Source organism: Acyrthosiphon pisum, chromosome A2 (assembly GCF_005508785.2).
Source record: "Acyrthosiphon pisum isolate AL4f chromosome A2, pea_aphid_22Mar2018_4r6ur, whole genome shotgun sequence".
Classification (NCBI taxonomy): Eukaryota; Metazoa; Arthropoda; class Insecta; order Hemiptera; family Aphididae; genus Acyrthosiphon; species Acyrthosiphon pisum.
The window spans coordinates 48,528,880-48,550,364 of NC_042495.1; the positions used below are offsets into that span (position 1 = coordinate 48,528,880).

Genomic DNA, 21,485 nt, shown 5'->3' on the forward strand with positions numbered 1-21,485 from the left:
TATAACGCGTTATAAGTAGGTACCTAATGGATATTGTGATATGATTAATTTGGAATTTATTATAGGTAAATTTTTTTTTTAATACCATAGATTAGCATACAATATGTCGTATAACTAGACTGACAAACCGTCTCCGCTCAGAATCGTATTTTTATACAATGATATTATTTCATTGAATTCAAAATTAATACCATCCGTTATACAGTGACCCACTTTTAACCTACTGTACAGCAGAGCGACATCCACTTGCCCACCTTTTTTGGACTATTGAAAATATTATTATTTAAAAAGATTTGGTATACACATATGTAATTCAGGGCCTCAGGAGACACACTGAGGAGATTGATGATAAAGATATAAGCGATTAGTAGGTATGACCATTATTTGACAGTATTCTAACACTATTTACCTACTTTAGTTTGTTTAAGGTTGTGTTATCCATAGGTATGTTGCATGTACGATATACCTACACAATATTATGAGGTAACAATTTATATGGGTGCCATATTATAATACCTATTCCTATAAACTTCAGCTGAAAGTCACGAGATTAGTATAAAGCTCTGTCTCAAAATAATAGTACAATTAAAAAAAATTTTACATACAAATATTGTATTATAGTTAAAATAAGCTCATAAATAAAAACAAGGTAGGTAATTAAATTCAGTGACGCATGTACATAACAATTTTTTTATAGCGATAGGTCGATTAGATTAAATTATATAAATTATATACATAGGTAATAATGCTTATTGGATTGCTTCACCCGACAGAATAAGTTCTATCATAGGCTATAGTTAAAAATTCAGTTTGTGTATACATTTCATTGAGTTTTTATTTTTGTTTGTCCTTAAGGGAGATTTATCCTGACTTATCCCCCCTCCCCAACATTTGTTCGCCACTGATTATATGAATATAAAAAAATGTCAAAAAGCGACAGTCAGTATTTGGTAGGTAGCATTGTTTATAAATACTTCTAGTTTTTACCATATAGTTTTTTATTTAGGATATAGGGTCAAAGGCATGGGCTAAGGTGTTTTAGCTTACCTAATTAACCACCATGACTTTTACAAAGTGGTAGAACAGGTTATCATGATCTGTAGCCACCGGTAGATGGGCGGTTCCATTTTTCTCCAAAAACGAGATACTGTTTTCCTCTAATGTCATTTTTGACAAAAAGTTAAATATCTGAATATAAGTTAATATTATTTATTCAAAAATCCTTTCAGTTTGATAATAGAACAATTCACTCTATAATTAAAGCTTACTACACAAATTGAACACAGATTTACTATGTTGTACGTTTGTAAGAGGTAACAACACTGCAATTGTGTGATGCATTCTCAAAATCATTTTTGACTATATATTTATATTCGTTTTAATTTTTAATAATAATATAATATCAAATTATAAATTTTTTTAATGTAATTATTAACTATTACACCAACAAATTCCATACACTATATAATTTGAAATGTTGAAAATATTATTTAATTAAAAATGTACATTTCAATGAATACAATATTTAAATATTTTATATCATTAATTGTTATTTTTACTAATGTACATTAAATGTTTATTCAAAATTAAATAAATAAATAGTTTTTAAATAAAAACAAAAACTATTCAATCTATGCTCCAATCAAGTGTTTTCTATACCAGAAACGGGCTCTAAAGTCGTCTGAACAAGTCAAAAATGCTGCTGAATTTGGAGAATGCACAATTGAACGAATAGGTCCATTATGACCTGCAAAGTAATTCATAATTAAAACATTTTATGGGGACGCTGCACAGATATTTGTCATCTCCGTCTTACAAGTGCATAACATAGCAAATTTACACTCAGCATATCATTTTTAACTCAGTTGGTTTAAAAATTAGAGTGAATCCACCTATTCAGTGGCGTATTTAGTATTTTTTGTAGGAGGCGGATGACAAGAATTTTAGCTTACAGATTACGATGTAATAATTATAATATAATAATAGACATGTATTTAAAGAGCCATGGGGGCGGATTTGTCCCCATATCCTCCCGCGTAAATACGCCCCTGCACCTATTATGAAACTTGATGGTAAGTACATTATCTGTGTTTTGATGTGTTTATTTTTACGATAGTTCAAATTTTTAGTAAGTTCTGTACATAGAATATAGCGTAAATTAAAAATGCTCATAACTCACTTAAAAACTGTATTATTGTAAAAACCCACATACAAACACAGATAATGTTCTTACCATAAAGTTTTATAATATGTCGATATGCTCTAGTTTTTAAACTAACCGAGTTCAACATGATCTGCTGAGCGTACATTTTGTATGTTATCTACTTGTAAGACGGAGACAACAAATATCTGTGCTTGTGAGCTCTAAATAAAATAAATGTATTTGACAAAACAAATTACCTAGAGATAAAAGTTGCTGCCGAGAAGCATTGCGTGCATTCCATGCGCACAAAGATGTAGTGGCTTCATCTGGAAACATGACATACTCCTCAGTATGATTAAACAATGCTTGTGTACGATGTTCTTGTTTTCCTATTTAGAAAAGTTGATTATTTATACAGTTGTAATAAAAAAAAAAAAAAAAAACACTAGTTTACCAGTTGTTCCAGCTCCAGTATATGCAATCAGACATCTACTAGTGGATAATTCCCAAAGTTTCACTAAAGAATCTTTGCCTGATGATAAGATGTACTATAAATGATAATAGAAAATTATTTAATATAATGTTTATAAAAATAAACATATTTATAAACATTGTAAAATTATAAATATTTTTACCTTTCCATTTCTTGAAAATGTCACAGAACACACTTGACTACCATCATGTGCTTTTTCAAATGTGTTAACACATTTATTAGACACAGCGTCCCATAATTTAATTGAACCATCTCGACTAGAAGACACAAAGTATCTGGCACTTGGTTCATACCTAATATATCATAATAGGCAACACAAATAATTGAATAGGCATTACACATAAGATAATTTTTGTATACTTTATTGATGTAACAGGACCAGTATGTTGATGACTAGGAAGTGAACAAACATAACATTGAACTGTATTTATATCATAAAGCCTTATGACTGGGCTATTGGTGCCCATTACTATAAAGTCTCCAAGGGGATGAAAACTTATACATGTTATAGGTTCGACATCCTGTAATAATGTTGTATGCGGTTAAAATAATTTGAGAAAAGTAAATGTGATTGTACATCTTACGTTAATTGTCTTGAAGGCTTTCTTCACAGATGTTTTTGAATAATCAAAAAGTTTAACATGACAATCTCGAGAGCCCGAAGCTAAAATTGGCTTGTTAGGGTGGAACTCTAAGCACGTCACTTCTTCCAAATGATCATACAAAGTCCGAATTACTGGATGCCCCTGTCCTTCTTGATTATCAGTACTACCAATATCATGTGCTTTAGCCAGCATTCTTTCAACATCCAAAATCTATAAATGTTATTTTAATAAGTCATTACATTTTACATTATACAGTATAATTACTTTGATTGATGCATCACTGCTTCCTGTTGCGATTAACTGTCCATCAGGACTAAATGCACCAGCCCTACAGGCTCCTTTGTGGGATGTTACATACACAGTTTCATACAGCGACGGTTCAGGAGCAGTACACATAACATTAGTTTCAAATTCTAAGTCTAATCAAATCAAATACAGAATTTAATACACAAATCTATGTGACATATAAATCATTAAGCGTACCAATGCCTGGTCCAATTAACATTTGCTGAATTGGATTTAAGTTTAATGCTTGTTCAGATTCTTTTTGTCTATCGGTTTCATGTTGTAAACCTTTTGTCACTACACTCATGAGTCGATCCGATGGAGAACAAGGTGGATCAGCGTTTACTTGGGCAGCTAAGCTTGAAGCAATGGTGGAATGACCATCATAAAAGAGTTGACTAAACGAAATTGAAATGAGTTTAAATAAAAATACTATGGTTCATATTTTACTAGGATTTATACTTTACCTTATTATGAGTCTGTATAAATGATCTCTATTCTTAATACACATTTCAGGTTTGCAATTATTTATATCACTCCTCATCTTCAATGTCTATTGAACTCAATCTCAAACAAAAACAATTAATGGACAATAGCACAATATAAAATTACCTATTATTCGAGTTTTTTTTTGATCATACTTTAGATCGTTTATAAAACTGTAGTCTGTAGACAATTATTGTTTACCTATACTTATAATAATGTTTGGCCGGAACGGATAAAGTTTGAAATGTGATAACACTATCAGTTTTGTACACAGAGTTACAGAGTACGGACTTCGGTCACAGAATAGAATAATATATACGGTATACGGGAAGTGGTAAATGGACATTTCCCCCCATTCTTTTTAATTATTAACTAACAATATTAAATTTAATAATATAATATTATTTATTATTTAAAATGAATTTTTTTTTTTTTAAATATAATATATAACAGTTTTTACTTTCATAAATATAATAGATTATAAATGCGTATATGTTTAATCAACTGAACTACTTACTTGAAACAATAAAAATAAAAATAAATAAGTAGGTATAACGTAAAATATAATTATTAATTAATAAAAATAGTTAAAAATTCCGACATAAAAATGATCCATTATGTAAAAAAACATTTGAATTCTGATTCTTTTGTTATTTCTTAACTTATATTTTTTATCCTTTGTTCATATTTTTTTTGTTTTTAAAACTGTACAAGTTTGAATAATTAACAATTTAATAATTGCTTGTGAATTTTATTCAAGTAGTTCAGTTGACCCAAAATATACATTTATGATTTATTATACTTATGAAAATATTAGACAATTATTAATAAGCATAAATTAATTTCATATTAATTAATAATATTATATATTTATATTATAGTACACTTTAAAAAAAAAATGGGGGAAATGTCAAAAATATATCGGGAGGAATATATCCTACTACACCGAAAACAGTCGGGGGGTAATGTCCGTGATTCACGGGAAGTACGTAGTACGTACCTACGCCCAAAACTGAAAACACGAATAAAAAACATGGGTACAAAACATGGTTTTTTTTCATAAAAAAATTAAATTTCATATTTTTATTTAATGGTTACCTATTATTAATTATTATATTGTTTTATTTTACCATCCTAGTGTCCTAATTAATATAATTCGTATCGAAATTTCAAAAAAAAAAATTCAAAACGATTTTCATGTTAGCCTATTCACCCAATTTACTTATTTATATTTGTCAAACTCTCCTTAAGCCTATTTTGACATACATTATGAAATTATGGCGAGAAAATCTAATACAAATAAAATCCAAGCGTCCCACTATTGTCCACTTTGACGACTCTCCAATATTATATTTCACCAGATATCTCCAACCTAAACTATAACCGCACACCTGCAGTTAATCATATATAATCAAAATAAAACCACAGACTATATGATAATTTTAAAATACTCATAACTCGCTTTAAAATTAAAATATAATAAAAATACCACGAGGTTGCTTAGAAAATAACCCTACCTTTAGATTTTAAAAGAGTTCAATTCACTCTAATTTTTAAATTAACGGACCTACACGTGTTCTGCTGAGCGTACAATTTGCTATATGTTACACACTTGTAAGACGAAGACAATACATGTGGGTATCACGTCCAACGTCCTCTTAACTATCGGCAACTATGGCCATTAAAATTTATTTGGGGGGGGGGGGGGGGTAATTAATGTTGGTTGGCTGAGGAACACGTTTGTATGTGGGGCCAGGATTTGTACTAGAAACCCGGGTGCTAGTGACGCCGCGCCGAATTGCCTGTTAAAAATAAAGAAACACGTCTTGTTTCGTTTTAACGAAATTATTTGTCATCGATCCATAATGATTATTGTTAAAAAAATCCCGCGTACAATGACATAAGATAGACCCTGTATAAACGAAAAAATGATAGTTTTTCGTTTGTCAACTAAATTCAACATTTATGTTTTAAAAGTTAAAACGTAATTAATAAATCTATTGATTGACATTTTATGAAAATCGTTCATGAACAATAGATTTGCATATTGCCACAAAGGTCATCCGTTTTAGGCAGGTACCTATGGTAGGTTATTAGGTAACCTAGGTAGGTATGGACGTATGGTATATATATATTGATCAGTGGCTGTGCTAAATTGTGGAGGCTTTGTAGCATATTGTATATTTTAAATATTTTTACCACCGCACCCTTTATTGAACCAAAATTAGCAGAAGGAGCCTAATTATAATATTTGTGTTGAAGTCTTACGATTATATTTATATATTTTATATTTATACACCCCCACCCACTCATTTCAGACATGAAGCCACGGAATTTCATCTATTCTGTGATGAAGCAAATGCTTCAAATAATCCTATATGCCACCGCCACTGATATTTAATAATGTACAGCCGGTAATTGGGCCACATTTTATATACCTGCTTCGTTTAATATAATATTATATAATAATATGTGTTTACATTTTATAAGCAGGGTACGGAGCCACATATGAAATAGATATTATTTTTAAAGGGCACCCTCAGACGTATAACACATTAACACATAAATATGATAACGTTTTGAATAGGTAATTAATATAAAATATAAAATTAGGTATGGGTACATAAAATATGTAGGTACCTACTTATAACATAATATTATAAAATAAATAATTATCTTTAGTTTGTTTAATATTAATGTGTTGTACAGAACAGTTTACAGATACGTAGTTATTACTTATTTGTGTAAAAATTGTCATAATATTATATTATTATATTATCGGTTGACGAAATAACTTTGAACACCGCAGGATAACGACATTTTATGTTTATCTTAGGCAGTATGAAAGACTGCCTATGAATGGGAGGTCTTTGACATTGTCTCCTAGTTTATAATTTGTTATTGAAGTGTATTGATTAGTGAATACTATTATTATACGATTATAATAGGAATCACTTATCACAAGATATTAATTATTTTTTCAATTCTTTACATACCTACTTGTCTAATTTGCGCTTAAACCACCTGTGATCTGTATAAATCCAAAATATATTTCTTTAGTCTACCACCGTCTTATGTTATACAGGTTTTTCATCGTATTAGTATTTGTGTTATCTATATTACTTCAATGTACCTACCTATAGGACGACTGCAGCATCGTATAAGTTTCCACACCACCTAGCTTGTTAAACAACATTAGATCACATCTTCCATGTTGTTTAAAAGCATGAGGTATTACACATGGCGCGTTTTTTTTATTGTGGTGTCCCCGGTAGGCCTAATCCACATCGCAAGCGAGAACACGCGAACGCCGGTCGACTACTGTAATTATATTGTAGGTAATTTACATAGATCGGTAGGTACAGCGAAAACTGCACTACTCTTGTATAACATTTTTCGTTATTTATACATCGAAAAAACATATTTAAATATAAATAAACAAATATCGAATTTAACTTTGAATAGGTTTTATTGTTTTAATTTCAAATTTTTAATTTTGTCGCAACACGGCATTCGCACATTTTCGGCTTACTATAGCATTGAATTTTAGTGTCTGGAAAGGCATTTATTTAAAATTCAACACTGTCCTTATATTATAACTATAACTATGTAATATATTATTATGATTACTATTATTATATTCATCATGTTTATGTTATATTATAATAAGAGATTATCAAAGTATTACCTGTTTCTAAGTCTCCTACCACTCACTATTTCTATAGGGCCTCTTTATTCAACCTGTTTTAAATGTCGTGATACTCATTCATAAAAATGTTTTTACGGTCCTGGAACAAAGTGTTTATTTTGAGTGTGTAATGCTGGCCGGCGATAGTGGGTGATGTGTTTGGTGTGGAGATGAAATGGTGAGGGGATGACAATATTAAATAAATTCATAATACGTAAAATCATCTTACTTGGTTTAGGCATCTATTATCTATAGTTTAGCTTACTTATAACTTATATAAAAATAATTCCTTATCGTCACTTGGATTTAATAACTTTTCTATAAAGCTTGACGGATATTGAAACATTGTAAGTGCATAAAAAATATTTCAGTCTTCAGATTTGTGGCCTGAGAGATATTATAATCCTTCGTTAGTACTTAATAATTTCATTCATTGTTGATGTGCGTGCGGCTATAAATCTAAAAAGTATAATATTATTTTAAGTTGAAAATAAAAAGAACTTATACTTTACGAATGAAAAGAAACTTAAAAAAGTTAAAAAGAATATAGGAAAACTTTTAGAAAATAAAAATTATAACAGAAATCGGAAAAATATAAATATTATTAACGAAAGTAAAACCCGATCTATAATATTATACAAATGTATTTTGAGCAAAATTAAAACGGTAATAACCTCGGTAATAACATTAATAAGAAAATTAATAACTAGGCAGCATAGGTAGACACTATTGAGCCAGCATATCTACTATTTATAATAATAATGAATATGAATAACTTGTTTATATTATGTTTGTGGCAAACACACGATACAAAAAATTAATACCAAGTAGGTATATATAGCTCTCCACCAAGGCTGCCCCTATTTACGTCCATAGTACATGGTGGTATTATAAAAAAAACAAAACTACAAGAAATTAACGATCTAAGTCTTCCTGTTTAAGAGGACGTCACACCCGCATGTGTCTTCTCCGTCTTACAAACGCGTAACGTACCTAATTTACGCTCAGAAATTCAAGTTTTATGCAATTATGCCGTTAGCTTAAAAATTAGAGTGAATCGAAATTTGATGGTAAGAACATTATCTCTGTTTTGTTAGAAGTTTTTTCACTATCTTTCAATTTTTAAGTAAGTTATAGCGTGTGTAATAAATGTAAATTAAAAATGCTCTTAACTCACTTAAAAATTGAAGTGTTGTAAAAAAACATTCAACAAAACACAAATAATGTTCTCACCGTCAATTTTCATAGTAGGTCGATTCACTCTAATTTTTAAACTGAGTTAAACGTGATCTATTGAGTGTAGATCTGGGATGTTTTGCACTTGTAGGACAGAGACGACAATAATATCCGTGTACGTACACGGTACACTTAGAAATGAATGTTTTGCAAAAAACGCGATTTTCGATCGAATATTTTTAGGGAATAAGTAAGGTTAGCCAAAAATCAGCCTCAACATTTGATTTCCCGCTATTTTTAATAGAATCAATATCTAACTAGGTTTTGTCAAAAATAGGAAAAGTACGTTTTAAATTGAAACCCCTCAATTGGTATATCGACCCAGAAAATTACTGAGCGTAAATGATATATGAAAGTAATTTTGAACGGAATTGGTAAACTTCCAATTCCCAGTATCCGAAATAGGCGCGGTCCAAATTAGGTCGGATTTCAAGGTTCTTCAGTAGTACAGTATCTACTTTATTGTAATACTTAAATAATTTTTTTTGTATATTTTTCATTTAATATACATTTATAAGAGCTATGAAAAACAATTAGTTTTATTTTTTTATTAATTCACAGTAATTTTATTAAGAAACCAAAATTACAATTTTAGGTTTTATTATTTATAAAAATTATTTATTAATATCTATATTTTAATTACTCAATTTTTTTTTCTTTTATTTAACATAAAATGTAATAACATATAACTCTATAAACTTAAATATTTATATAAATATAAATTGTTCATGTAATATTTGACAGGGGGATTATTATTTTTTTCAAAGATTTTTATACAAATTGAAAAACTAAATATAATACATTTTCAATTTATAAATGGTGATGGATCGTATTATTTTTTTTTCACAAAATTGTCATTAAATGTTAAAAAAAAAAATAAGCAAACTATATTGGTTTTATTTTCAACTGGTACTATTCATCGTAGTACCAGTTTTTTCATGTCGACTTTTATACTTGGCAATCTCACGGCACACTTTTCTAACGGTTGACGGAGAATACCCTATGTCTAATAGTTCTAACATTGCACTGTAAACAAAACCATAAAAAAATATTAAAAGATACACAATTTCCGTAAGTAATAGCATATTTATAGGAAGACAGAATTTGTCCTGGTGTGCCTATAAGCACACTTAAACCTTAGGATTGATAAGAGTGAGGAAAATTGAATATAAATAAATATTATGCTACACCCAAAATACCGAGGCGACCATATATTTTGCAGAAAACCTCTACCCCAAGAAGTCAAAAAATAATACCACATAATATAGTATATACAACAGTTAATTACTAATAAATCAGTACCAACCTCACAACATGTGGTGAAATTTTGACGCCAGCCAATTGGGCAAGCTCAACAAAATCCAATATGAAACTGCACTCTGTTCTAATAAGAAGAAGTTAAAAACAAGAGAGTTAAAAATGAAATAATGTGTATTGATGACAATAATAAAATAGAGTAGTAAGAAGGAGTTATAAAAAAAATATATATAATATATCATAACAATAAAATATTTGAGGGGCACTTATAACATGTTATTTTTCTAAAAATAAAATTTACATTTTATATATTTAATTCATTAAACTAATTAGCTTGAATAGTATTAAAATAGTTTAGGTTTACTATGATTTTGTAAAAATAATAAAAATAATTATATAATATAAAATTATCTATCTATGTCTAAATTTAAGTTTGATAAATTTGCATGCATTGAATGTTTAAATAATATTAAGTTAAAATAATAATATTCATAATTTATTTTACACTTAACTCATATAATATTATATATATAAACTTTAATTTGACTTGTATATTATAATCTAATATGTGAATTAAATACGGGATAATTTATTATTTAATTGTTTAATAAGTTTTTATAAACAATCAAATTAAATTAAGTAGATTGTCGGTTATGTTCAAAATAAAATCTTAAGCTTTATCTTCTTTTTCTTTATTGTATCGTTCAAGTTCCTTGAGAAACTGCGCTTTAGGCTTCATTATATTTGGACGATCTCCTCGACACTTGGGGCAAAACCATTTGCCTTTTGGTTTTGTCGATAATGAAACACATGAAAAATGAAACCATTCTATTGGACATAAATCATTATCGCAACATATCATCTCTCCGTATGAAATCTGATCACAAAGACAATAGGTTGGTTCATCTGGATCGACAGCTATATCATCATCATCATCCAATGATGGTGAATTGTCCTTCTGTTGTTTCTTATATTTTCCCTTCTTTTTGGTTTTTGCATCTGTTTTTTGAGTTGCTTTTTTCAATGTGACTTGAGATTGTATTTGCGCTGTTGCTGTGGCTCTTGGCAAAGGTGTGTTGGAATGTTGTGAAGCTGTCAGTGCCACCACATCATCCGAAATTTCTTTGTAATCTGGCTCATCGGCTCTGTTACGTCTGGGTCGTTTTGCAAGTTTTGCATCATTGTTAGATTCGTTACTATCATTATCAGTGTTGCGTTTCTTCAGCTCTTTAGAAACAGTACTAGTACTAGTGCTAGGTAAGCATCGATCTTTGGAACAATTACTGCTCTCTGGTTTTTCTTTGATACTTGGTTTGGGAGCATCAGGTTCCTTAGAAGAGGTCAAATATTTCCTACCATTTTCCAAGCGTCTGACTTTATCATCTACCAAGTCAGATATATGTTGAACTGTTTGCACTTTTTTATCCCCTAGATTTAAACCGGTTACTAATAGCTTTGTCAATTTTTCAGAATTTAATGTAGACATAGAACCATCCAAATTGTCTGTCAACTCTTTGATCTTTGACATCATTTCTTGGTACTCCAAATCACATTCACGCATCTGCGTTACATGCCGTTGTATGTCCAAAGGTAAGTTTTGTGTACAGTCGATATAATCATTGTAATATTCCAAGGCTCTATTAGTTCGATTCGTCATTTTATTGACAAATATTCAACTCAAAACACAGATCTCTCTCAATATATTTGCTATCTGGACAGTTTTATAAGAAAACAGAAAATAATGATTTAAATCAAACTTACTTCTCAAGAGCCATGTCGAGTAGTTAATCGTATCTTCATAAACTGTGAATTAAATTCAAACGCAGGCACGTATTACGACCTAATTATGGCAATACAATATTATTAATTAATAGAATATTTTCAACGGCCATCAAACAGTTAATCTTAACACTGGACACTGACAACAAGTAAGAAATAACAAAACAATAAGTAATTTACTGGTAACTATAGTCTACAAAGAAAACAGAAGTACAAGTTACAACAGTAATAACATGGCAGGATAGATAGACAGTGGCTATTGGGTTTTGGCGTTTTGCATTTTTGATACCGAAAAGGCGAAAACGAATAGGCAATCATAGCAGGCTGATAGTCTCTGCTACTGGCAATATTCATACCGGACACAGTCTTCAGTGTTTACTATATAAGCCAGTCGAAATTTCTTATTTTCTAAAGCCCCGTGCCGACAAGAAAAAGAGATTGGTAACGCTGGCTCACCGTATGAGATTACTGATTAGATCGACATTTTCATTTTTCTCGAGATTGCCCGATTGCTGTGAATTGTGAAATGAAAATTTTTTTCAAAGTGATGTTTTTATTTTCTTACGTGAAACGATTTAGTACTTACGTATCTGATTGAAAATGGTACTTAGAATTCTACAATATTTCATGAACCACCAACAATTGGTAGATAAATTAGCGCAATCAAGTTTTATGAAAAAAATTGCTCGGTTCGTTGTTCATAAGGCAATTCGTGCGAAATCATTGACAGAAGATATGAAATCTGAACAATTAGAAAAAACGCTGAAAAACATCACCGAAAAGCTTAAGGACACCAAGAACAAGCTTGACGGTAAAAAGTGATTACGTCAATTTGTTGTAGATTATTTAATACCTACCTATCTACCTTTTCTATTAAGTTATACCACAGATTATTTGAAAAAAAATCTGTGGTTGTACAATGAAAGACCATTCTATAATATTTGTGGGATCGGAGCCTTCGAAAGACAAGGATTCAGTGATGCGCGCCTTATCCTATTTCACAATGCCTGCTGATGATCTGCCGAAACGAATATTGCTATCATTCACGCCGCCACTGCGCTCTAGATTTGTATACGTAGACTTCTTGGGACCATGTTTGGCGTTCATACTGTTAGCCACGATACTCGGCTATGGACATGCCTACAAAACCCCATCGGCCGTTTATCACAGGTCGCCCACCGAAGTGTTGGCCGTGTACTGCCTATCGATGCCAGCAATTTGTTATATATTAACCCGTTTAGGAAAGTCTAGTATATCTTTTTTGCAGATATTGTCATTGTTAGGGTACGGTCTTTATGGTTACGTGTTTACACTTGTTATTAGTTTTATATCGGATGAAACAAATAATGTAATATTTTATCTGGCCATGATATTGTTTACCGGCACTAGCGTTTTTAGAACATGTCTTATAATATTGCTAACTATTAAATTACCTGCCATTAGGCTATTAGTTTGCAGTATAATTGCTATTTTACAAACACTGTTTGTTGTGTTTTTGTATTTTACATTTGTTCATTCAAGCTTTGCGTTCCACAAACATTAGACATTTAAAAATTTACATAGCTACTTGTTGATTATGTTTAAATAACAAATAAATGAATGTAATTAAAGTTATTTTATTTTATTTTTTATCATAAATATAAGAAACAATATTAATATTATTGTTATAGATGCAATTATTTTCCCGAGTATTATAAATGTTTTCATCACATTATGAACAGTATCAATGTTATTCTTATATGTTGTAACACCATAAACACAAATTATCTTTTGTATTTTCATTGATATACATAAGTAAAAGTAATCATCATGTATAGACTTTGGAAATATTGTTATTTGAGATACATAGCTGTTAGTTGTAATAACACAGTTTTGAGATCTGTAATATTATAAGTTAAATATTGAAAATGTATTATTTTAAAAATATTTTGTCTGTTATCAACATTTAAAAAAAATTGGTTTTATAATATGATACTAAATGTTATTAATACAATTAGTAAAATGGGCTGTCGCGTACCCAAAATTAATTATAATATACTTAGGGCTGTTCTTATAATGTCTGGTTAAAGTTAACGGACACTTAACCATTGAGATTTTGCCGGTAATAAAATGTATACCTGGTACCAATTACACCGTACAAATTTCATTGTAAGAACAGTCCTTACAAAAGTAAGTGTATTACATTATATTAAGTTATGTAGCACGATAAATTTGTTTTCAAATTAAGTCTAAAGGCTATTTACCAATAAATCTTTTCAAAAGTGAGGCAGAATAAAAATGATAGTACTTATATTAAGTATAGTTATTTTGAATTTATTATATTATTTATTCAATACCTACATAATATTATAATTTTAACAAAAGCCACTCAGTAGTAGTCAGCACGATAAAAGATTTACCTATATATTTTACTGTGGTAGCAAATACTATATTATAATATGACGATATAGGACATACCTTAGATCATATACTAGTATATGACTAAGGGTCAAGGGACAAACAATAGATAATTGTAAACGATATAGCCTGCTGAAAATACTCGAATGCGCTATATGCCTATATATGTAGGTATATTATAATCCTAGAGTGCGTTAGGGGACGCAAATTAATTGCAAAGTGGGTCATTGGTGGGTGCGTGGGAATTAAACACTAAAAAAAGGCCATGGACGGATTTATCCCCCGCACCCCCTCCCACTACGAGAATGCACATGCTCAAGTACTATACTAAATAATAAATTTAATTTATATTTACATGTTACAGTCAACTCTATGTAAACCCAGTTGATTAGACTTTACCCATACAATGTCTAAATCTTCATATATAAGCTCGCTGATGAAAATACAATTTAATTCAATAACATCATTTTCGCTAGTCATTGTTACTTCATTGTACGACATATCTGATTAAATTATTATAAAATAGAAGTATAAAATGTATTGTAATTTATAATGATACATACATGATACATATTTGATAAAGGTACCTGACAGGTTTCGCGAAAAGGCATCGTACTCGTTGGAAGGACTAATTATAAAGTCAGTAGGATTTAAAATATCATCATTCAGTTTTAAGTATCCGATGATTCCTTGCAGGTGCTTCGAATTTTGATTTTCCTTAATAATTGTTAAGTAACAAATCAATATTTTTATTAGGTACCTGTGCCTATATTTTTTTTCTCATTTATAATTCAAGAACATATAAAAATTAAAAGTCAAGTCAAGTGAATTAAATAAAATAAAATAAATAAATAAAGTGCCGTTTATGAATATCAATTCAAATACAAATCAAATTTAGAAGAAATTTTCTTAGGAACGTCTATGAATTTGTCTATACTTATGCTAAAAAAATTAAAAAAAGAACAATTACTAGTAAGGAATTATCTCATAGATAAAAAATATAAATTTAAGAATGTATATTGATATTCATGAACACTCGACTACCTATATAGCGATAAAATAATAATTGTATGAATTTAGAAATTGGATCGAATGCTTACTATAATAGTTTTAACTTTTAAATTATTTATGAAGCATTGAGATGTTAATTTATATATATTTTATTGTAGGTTCCTAAATTTATATATAGCATAGGCGTGCGCACGGGTGTTGCTGGGTATGCTATAGCAACACCTGCTAGCTGCAAACACTCACAATTTTTATTTTTTCTAACTAACAATAGTTATTACTGTTAGTAGTTAAAATTTACAAAATAAGAAACATTACAAATTAAATTTATTAATATATTATTTTGAAATATTTTACAAGTTGATTCTTGTAGTGTTGCCACACTGATATGTTGTATTGGATGATAATAAAACTCAAACATTTCATCAGACAAAAAAACATGAAATTAAGATAAATTGTTATTATGTAGTATTAGATGACATGATAAATGGACTAAATACTCGATTTTCTCAGGAAAAATTATTTCAGCAGTAGGTAATACTCTTCGACTGATTCCTACAGATAATGATATACAATTATTTCAAGAAAAACTTAAAGTAAATTCTGATTGTTTTAAAACAGAAATCAAATTACTAAAAGAACTTCCAGATACTCCTGAAAAGAGTTCTTATGAATCTATAGAAAATTGGATAGAATGGTTACTTAAGTTTGATAGACCAAATATATTTACTAATTTTTTTGATATTTTTAGTTATTCCAGACTAGTCACTAGTTGTTCTAGACTATAATGAGAGATCATTCTCAAAACTTTCGTTAGTGTAGTCAAAATTGTGGAATACAATGAAACAGGATAGAATTGTTTCTTTACTGTTATTATTTGTAGAGCAAGACATATTGACTCAAATTGACTACAATGATGTCATTGAATAATTTAAAATATTAGTTCCAGGGGAAAGACATCTAGCATTGTAATAATAATAATACTATGTGACATTTTTGTATTAATTAAATAAATAATATGTATAATATACTTATTAAATATAGTGTTCAGCAACACCTACCACTAAGTCCTGCGCACGCTTATGATATATAGGTACATAACTACATAGATGTATTTTTATACAACTATACACGACTCAAACACGAGGACTATATTTGAGGAGGTTTTGGCTGTGGTCCCCCCCCCTCCACCTAGAAACTTCGTTGAAAGGTTCTTGCTGTAATTATTATTTGGAATTGGTTTTATAATTATATTACACGTCATTATTCTTTATTCAAAAAATGTCATCAGAATCCTCTTCTATTACTATTCCAATAGAAACTTATCTAAATATATCAATACATGATTCCATTTTATCCCCCTCCTGGCTCACGCAAAAAAAAAATCGTTCTAGCTACGTATTTGTTTGTATTATATTATCTTCTATTGGCTATTTAGTATTTACTGACCGAAAAATTACCAATGTACAGATGCTTTTCACACAGCTCATCAAGCAAGTCAGTAGGCATTATCAGTGAACGCTTGTTATCATTTACGCTCATACACCAGCTATTATTGTGTTGTTCGATTTCTAAGTGAACCCAAGACGAATCAATGGCCTCGAACTTTATTGATACTTCGTTAAAGTATTCATCTAGTTTTATCTTAAGTTTGAGTACGTCGTTATTAATTTCTACCGACACGACATAATTCATCGTAGTGCTTCGGATTGAAATAAAATTTCCGCAGGCTAAAATCTCAAACCTCACATACAATTCCAACTGAAATACAATACGAAATAAAATTTTAGGTTTTTAATGTAAAAAAATATTTGTGTATAACAGAACATATTGTTTTCGTTCAGGAACCTTCCAATTGCTACTTGATTGCGGGAGAGGGATTTTAATTGTGTTGAATAAATCTGAATACAATTGTTCTTCCGATAGTTCGAAGACTGTGTTGAAAGTCGCGTAAGGTAAATACATGGTATCTGAAAACTAAATGTGGGGACGTATGACACTTGGGTTTACCTAACGGGCGGTGGTAAACTATCCCGATTGTATGGTAAACTCTTCCGGATCAACATTATGTTTAATAAAATATATAGGTAAACACTGAACTATCCCAAGTTGTTTAAAAATGACAGACTATACAGATCAAAAAATAGACACCTTAACTTTTTTCAATTTTAATTTGAAATTGATTTAAATTATTATTATTTTTATTTTTTACTATATTATGAAATTCAAATGTATATCAAATTAAAAAAAATACAGACTGTATTGAATATTACAGACATACGTGGAGAGTTTACATGTACCGTTCAGGACGTTCAGGTAGTATTGAAGTAGACCCGGGAGGGTTTACCAACGGGAAAGTTTACAATCGCCATACAATTGTTGAATTGTGTAGATAAATTTATTGCGGTAATATATATTATATATACTTTATCGTTTATGGTTAATGCGTAATGTATAAAGTTCACATCAAACTTTTTTATGTAACCTTCGAAATCTTCTCCAATGCTCGTCACTTGGTCTAGATTCACAGTAAAAGTCGATACAAAACATTTTATGAATTTTGAAGTTTGATGGTTATTTAATTGTAGCGTTACTTTATTCTCGGTGATCGAAAAGGAAACTTCATTCCATCCAAACTATAGATAAAAATATTACCGGACAAAAACCATTAAATTCCTATTTCAACGCAAAATATTTATTGTATAGGCATTTCAATATTTCATATGCGATTAAAATAGCAGTATGATGGAGGTTGATCAAGCGAAATTAATAATTATAGCAAAGAACAAGCATAGGTGCAAATAGCGTTTGAGATTTGGGGGGGGGGGGCTAATAGGGCCTTACTTTGATAATATGGAATAAGCTTAAAACAAAATGTAGGAAATGTTTGGGAGGGCTATGTAAATTTTTTATTTGCGCCTATGAGAACAAGTTGCCTACCTACGCGCAAGTATGTGAACATATCTGAATAATAGGTATTTAACGTAATATTATTAATTATTATAATTTCGCAGGTCATTCTTCAATCTTCATATAGAATAATAAGTTTAATAAATAGATTAGATTGTTTCTCACGTTTATTGTGGACGGATTTTGTAATGTAACATTGAGCCCGTCCAAAATGACCGTTAAAATTAGACGGGAATCGATAATATTCAAATGAACACTATTGCAATAACCTTCGCAAGCATCGTCGTACCGTCGAAGTATCGTACCGTACATGTCGAAAGGATAAAATTGTACAACGACGTGTAGCAGGGTCGTACTTGTTTCCATAGCAGCATACTTGATGTGAGACTGTTTGTCAAACGTGGCCACCATAATCGGCGGTCCTATATCGTTTAAAATGTGTAACTTTATATAATATATGTTTAGGAAATAGGTAAATAGGTGATAGGTAATAGGTATAATAGTTTTAGACTATATAGGTAGTCATTAATCATTATAAAAAAATTAATAATACTAAAAAATAACTGTGTACAGTACCTATACCACAGTACATGCCCGACACCTCACAGCTTTTATGGTAATATTATTATACTTAATAATTGTTATTAATTGTTTTCATACCTTTGCAGGGTCCGACATAACAAATATTTGTCTGAACAGTCTCTCCCTCGCATTGTCGTCCAGATCCTTCCGGTTCCGGTCGGCTACAACTTCGTATCCTGTACCGGATGCCCGCGTCACATGTCGCAGAACAAGGGCTCCATTTTTGCCATTCAGACCATCCTCCATCGACTGTTATAGACGCGTTGAAAACAAAATGTAATTAATAATGTAATAAATATTGCCTAAACCTGCAGCAGGGGCTAGAATTTATATATGTAGTATATGTTCCGTTAGTAATTTTTTCAGAAAAATTATAATAATATAGTTACCTACCCTAGTATATAGGTAAATAGATTAGTACCTACCGTACTATAAAATATATATTTTTTCAGAAGTAGAAACATTATTGTGATGCAAATATAGTAGATACAGTAATATATAATATATATTAAGCATACCTAATAATTAATAAATAAGTACCTATACTTACATTATAACTACAATCGACATATTTTATTTTCGTTGTAAAAGTAAAATGTTGGCATTACTTTTATAACAAAAATACCGACCAAATCAGTATACCTATAGTAATTTTTTCATCAAAAGCCGAGTCCAGAATTAAAACACAGAACACTATATTATCTCATGCATGATACGTTACTAAGATACATAACCTAGTCTAGTGATATTTATAGGTATCACCAAATTACCTATGTTTCTGATTTTATCTCATAAGCTGAATCGTAATCTAATGTTAACGACATTGTCAAAAACGTGTATGTCACACGTATGCTTATTGCTAACCGTTAAGTTTGAAATCGGCTAAACATTGAATTTATAAAAACATATAAATGAATCATAAATGACCGAAAATCCTCTATATTAAGTACTTCAAATTATCGGTTCCGTACTATGACCGCAGTTCTTTTCGAAACGAAAAGTTTTACTTATAGTTATATCCCTTCAGTTACTGGTCTAAACACTAAATTATTAGATTACCAATATTATATGCCCTATCTCTAAATCTTTAGATGTAGTACCTATATACTATGTACACATATTATATTTTATAGGTATTACCTCCAGGCAAGTAGCATCGACCGATTTCAGTATGCGGTCCTGAACATGACATGGCGTGGAAACTGTCATTATTGTTGTTAGAGGACCGACAAAAACGTTTTCGGACAACGATTCCATTGCCTTGCCGAACGCTACAACCTGACCATTTCATCCACTTACACCAAGTTCCATCTGTTGGGTGGTCATAATATAAAATTACAACTTACAAGTAGATTGCTTACATCCGTACAGGGGTATTTTGGTAAATATACAATTATTATTGTATTATACTATTTAATTTTTTCATATTATATTCAATTTTCAGGAGAGTTATTGCGATCTACTTTGAATTGCCGTACTCGTTTTAGCTGTACACGATTTTCCGAGACAGTTTTTAAATTCTATGTGGTTTCCGGAACAGTTGAGTGACGTTCTTGAAGGGCTAGGATGATCACAATATCGTAATCGGTATTGCGTTCCAGAACCACACGCCGCGGTGCATTTCGACCAAGAATCCCATTTACTCCAGCCTCCCTTAACTTGACGATGCAGCCACAATAATAACAATTATAATAATATTATGTTACAGTAGGTATCTATCTACTAGCTGGTATAGACAATAATTATTATATTTCGTACATTCACTTACCGGGACAGCCCAAATTGTGTTTAACGCATAGCAACGCGTTCCACAATCGATCCTAAAAAAAAAATAATTTAAAAAAAACAATGCTATCGATTTATCATCGCAGAAAAATATACTATTGTAAAATTTAAATTTTAAACTGACAATGTGATTTGTGAACACGTTCTTCAAGGCGTAATAGTTGCAATTGCCCGAGAAAAACGCGTCTACGACCATCCGATTTGCGTTTCTCGCTCGTTGCAGGATGTAATTCAACTCTCGTGTTCTGAGTTCGTTTCCTTCGGCGGACTTGGTGTAATTGCTTATTGTACATCCTAAAATGTGGCAAGTTTTCCACTCGTGATTAAATTCACAGAGAACGTCACTTGACATAGTACTGCGGTATCGAGACGTGTAGCCAGTTTCACCACACGAGCCTTTGCAATCGGTCCACCTGAAATAATAACAATAGGTAATATGTGTCAATACTAATGGTAGATAAATATCTGAATTGTCAACGTGAAAAATGTAACTCCATAACTTACGTAGTTACGTAGCTTTGTATAATACCATATAGGTATTTATATATATATTATATAGTCGGTATTTACTTGTTCCAATTGGGGTCCGGATTTGTTAAGTTGTAATTAGTGTATTCCATAGCTTGGACATGTTGATTTCCTAAATAATCATACTATGCGTAATGTATTTTAATTCGTAACTTATAAACAAAATAAAATAACGTGAATGTAAAGATTTTTTTTATTGTATTTCTATAATAATTATAATATAAGTGAATTTTAGCCTACTCGTTTGTATAATACTAGATTAAAAAATACCTGTTATATAAATATACCACGTTCTAATATTAT

At 30.3% G+C, this 21,485-nt stretch overlaps 3 protein-coding genes, 2 long non-coding RNA genes and 1 pseudogene across 6 annotated transcripts; 2 read left to right on the top strand and 4 right to left on the bottom strand.

Moving 5' to 3' along the window:
* Nucleotides 1-1,287: 1,287 nt before the first annotated feature.
* LOC100573622 (cleavage stimulation factor subunit 1) lies at nucleotides 1,288-4,255 on the bottom strand. Its single transcript, XM_003241733.4, has 9 exons — nucleotides 3,994-4,255; nucleotides 3,725-3,924; nucleotides 3,506-3,660; nucleotides 3,221-3,451; nucleotides 2,997-3,157; nucleotides 2,779-2,929; nucleotides 2,598-2,691; nucleotides 2,401-2,532; nucleotides 1,288-1,747 (listed from the first exon to the last, which is right to left on the bottom strand). Exons 1-9 carry the CDS (start codon nucleotides 4,068-4,070, stop codon nucleotides 1,632-1,634), a joined length of 1,317 nt encoding a protein of 438 aa, XP_003241781.1. The 5' UTR covers nucleotides 4,071-4,255; the 3' UTR covers nucleotides 1,288-1,631.
* A 2,999-nt stretch (nucleotides 4,256-7,254) lies between these two features.
* On the bottom strand, nucleotides 7,255-9,474 carry LOC115034320. Its single transcript, XR_003839686.1, has 3 exons — nucleotides 8,375-9,474; nucleotides 7,966-8,159; nucleotides 7,255-7,800 (listed from the first exon to the last, which is right to left on the bottom strand). It is a non-coding gene; the product is annotated as an uncharacterized LOC115034320 (long non-coding RNA).
* A 313-nt stretch (nucleotides 9,475-9,787) lies between these two features.
* Nucleotides 9,788-12,290, bottom strand: LOC103307689. Its single transcript, XR_510322.3, has 3 exons — nucleotides 11,955-12,290; nucleotides 10,243-10,320; nucleotides 9,788-9,962 (listed from the first exon to the last, which is right to left on the bottom strand). It is a non-coding gene; the product is annotated as an uncharacterized LOC103307689 (long non-coding RNA).
* On the bottom strand, nucleotides 10,806-11,956 carry LOC100168035 (inhibitor of growth protein 2). The gene has a single exon (XM_008180771.3). The coding sequence runs from the start codon at nucleotides 11,848-11,850 to the stop codon at nucleotides 10,864-10,866; it is 987 nt and encodes a 328-aa protein (XP_008178993.1). The 5' UTR covers nucleotides 11,851-11,956; the 3' UTR covers nucleotides 10,806-10,863.
* Nucleotides 12,291-12,455: 165 nt separating the features above from the next.
* Nucleotides 12,456-14,268, top strand: LOC100575161. The gene has a single exon (XM_029490913.1). The coding sequence runs from the start codon at nucleotides 12,573-12,575 to the stop codon at nucleotides 12,792-12,794; it is 222 nt and encodes a 73-aa protein (XP_029346773.1). The 5' UTR covers nucleotides 12,456-12,572; the 3' UTR covers nucleotides 12,795-14,268.
* Nucleotides 12,493-14,268, top strand: LOC103308068 (annotated as a pseudogene). The gene has a single exon (XR_510323.2). The product of XR_510323.2 is annotated as an uncharacterized LOC103308068 (transcript).
* Nucleotides 14,269-21,485: the final 7,217 nt, after the last annotated feature.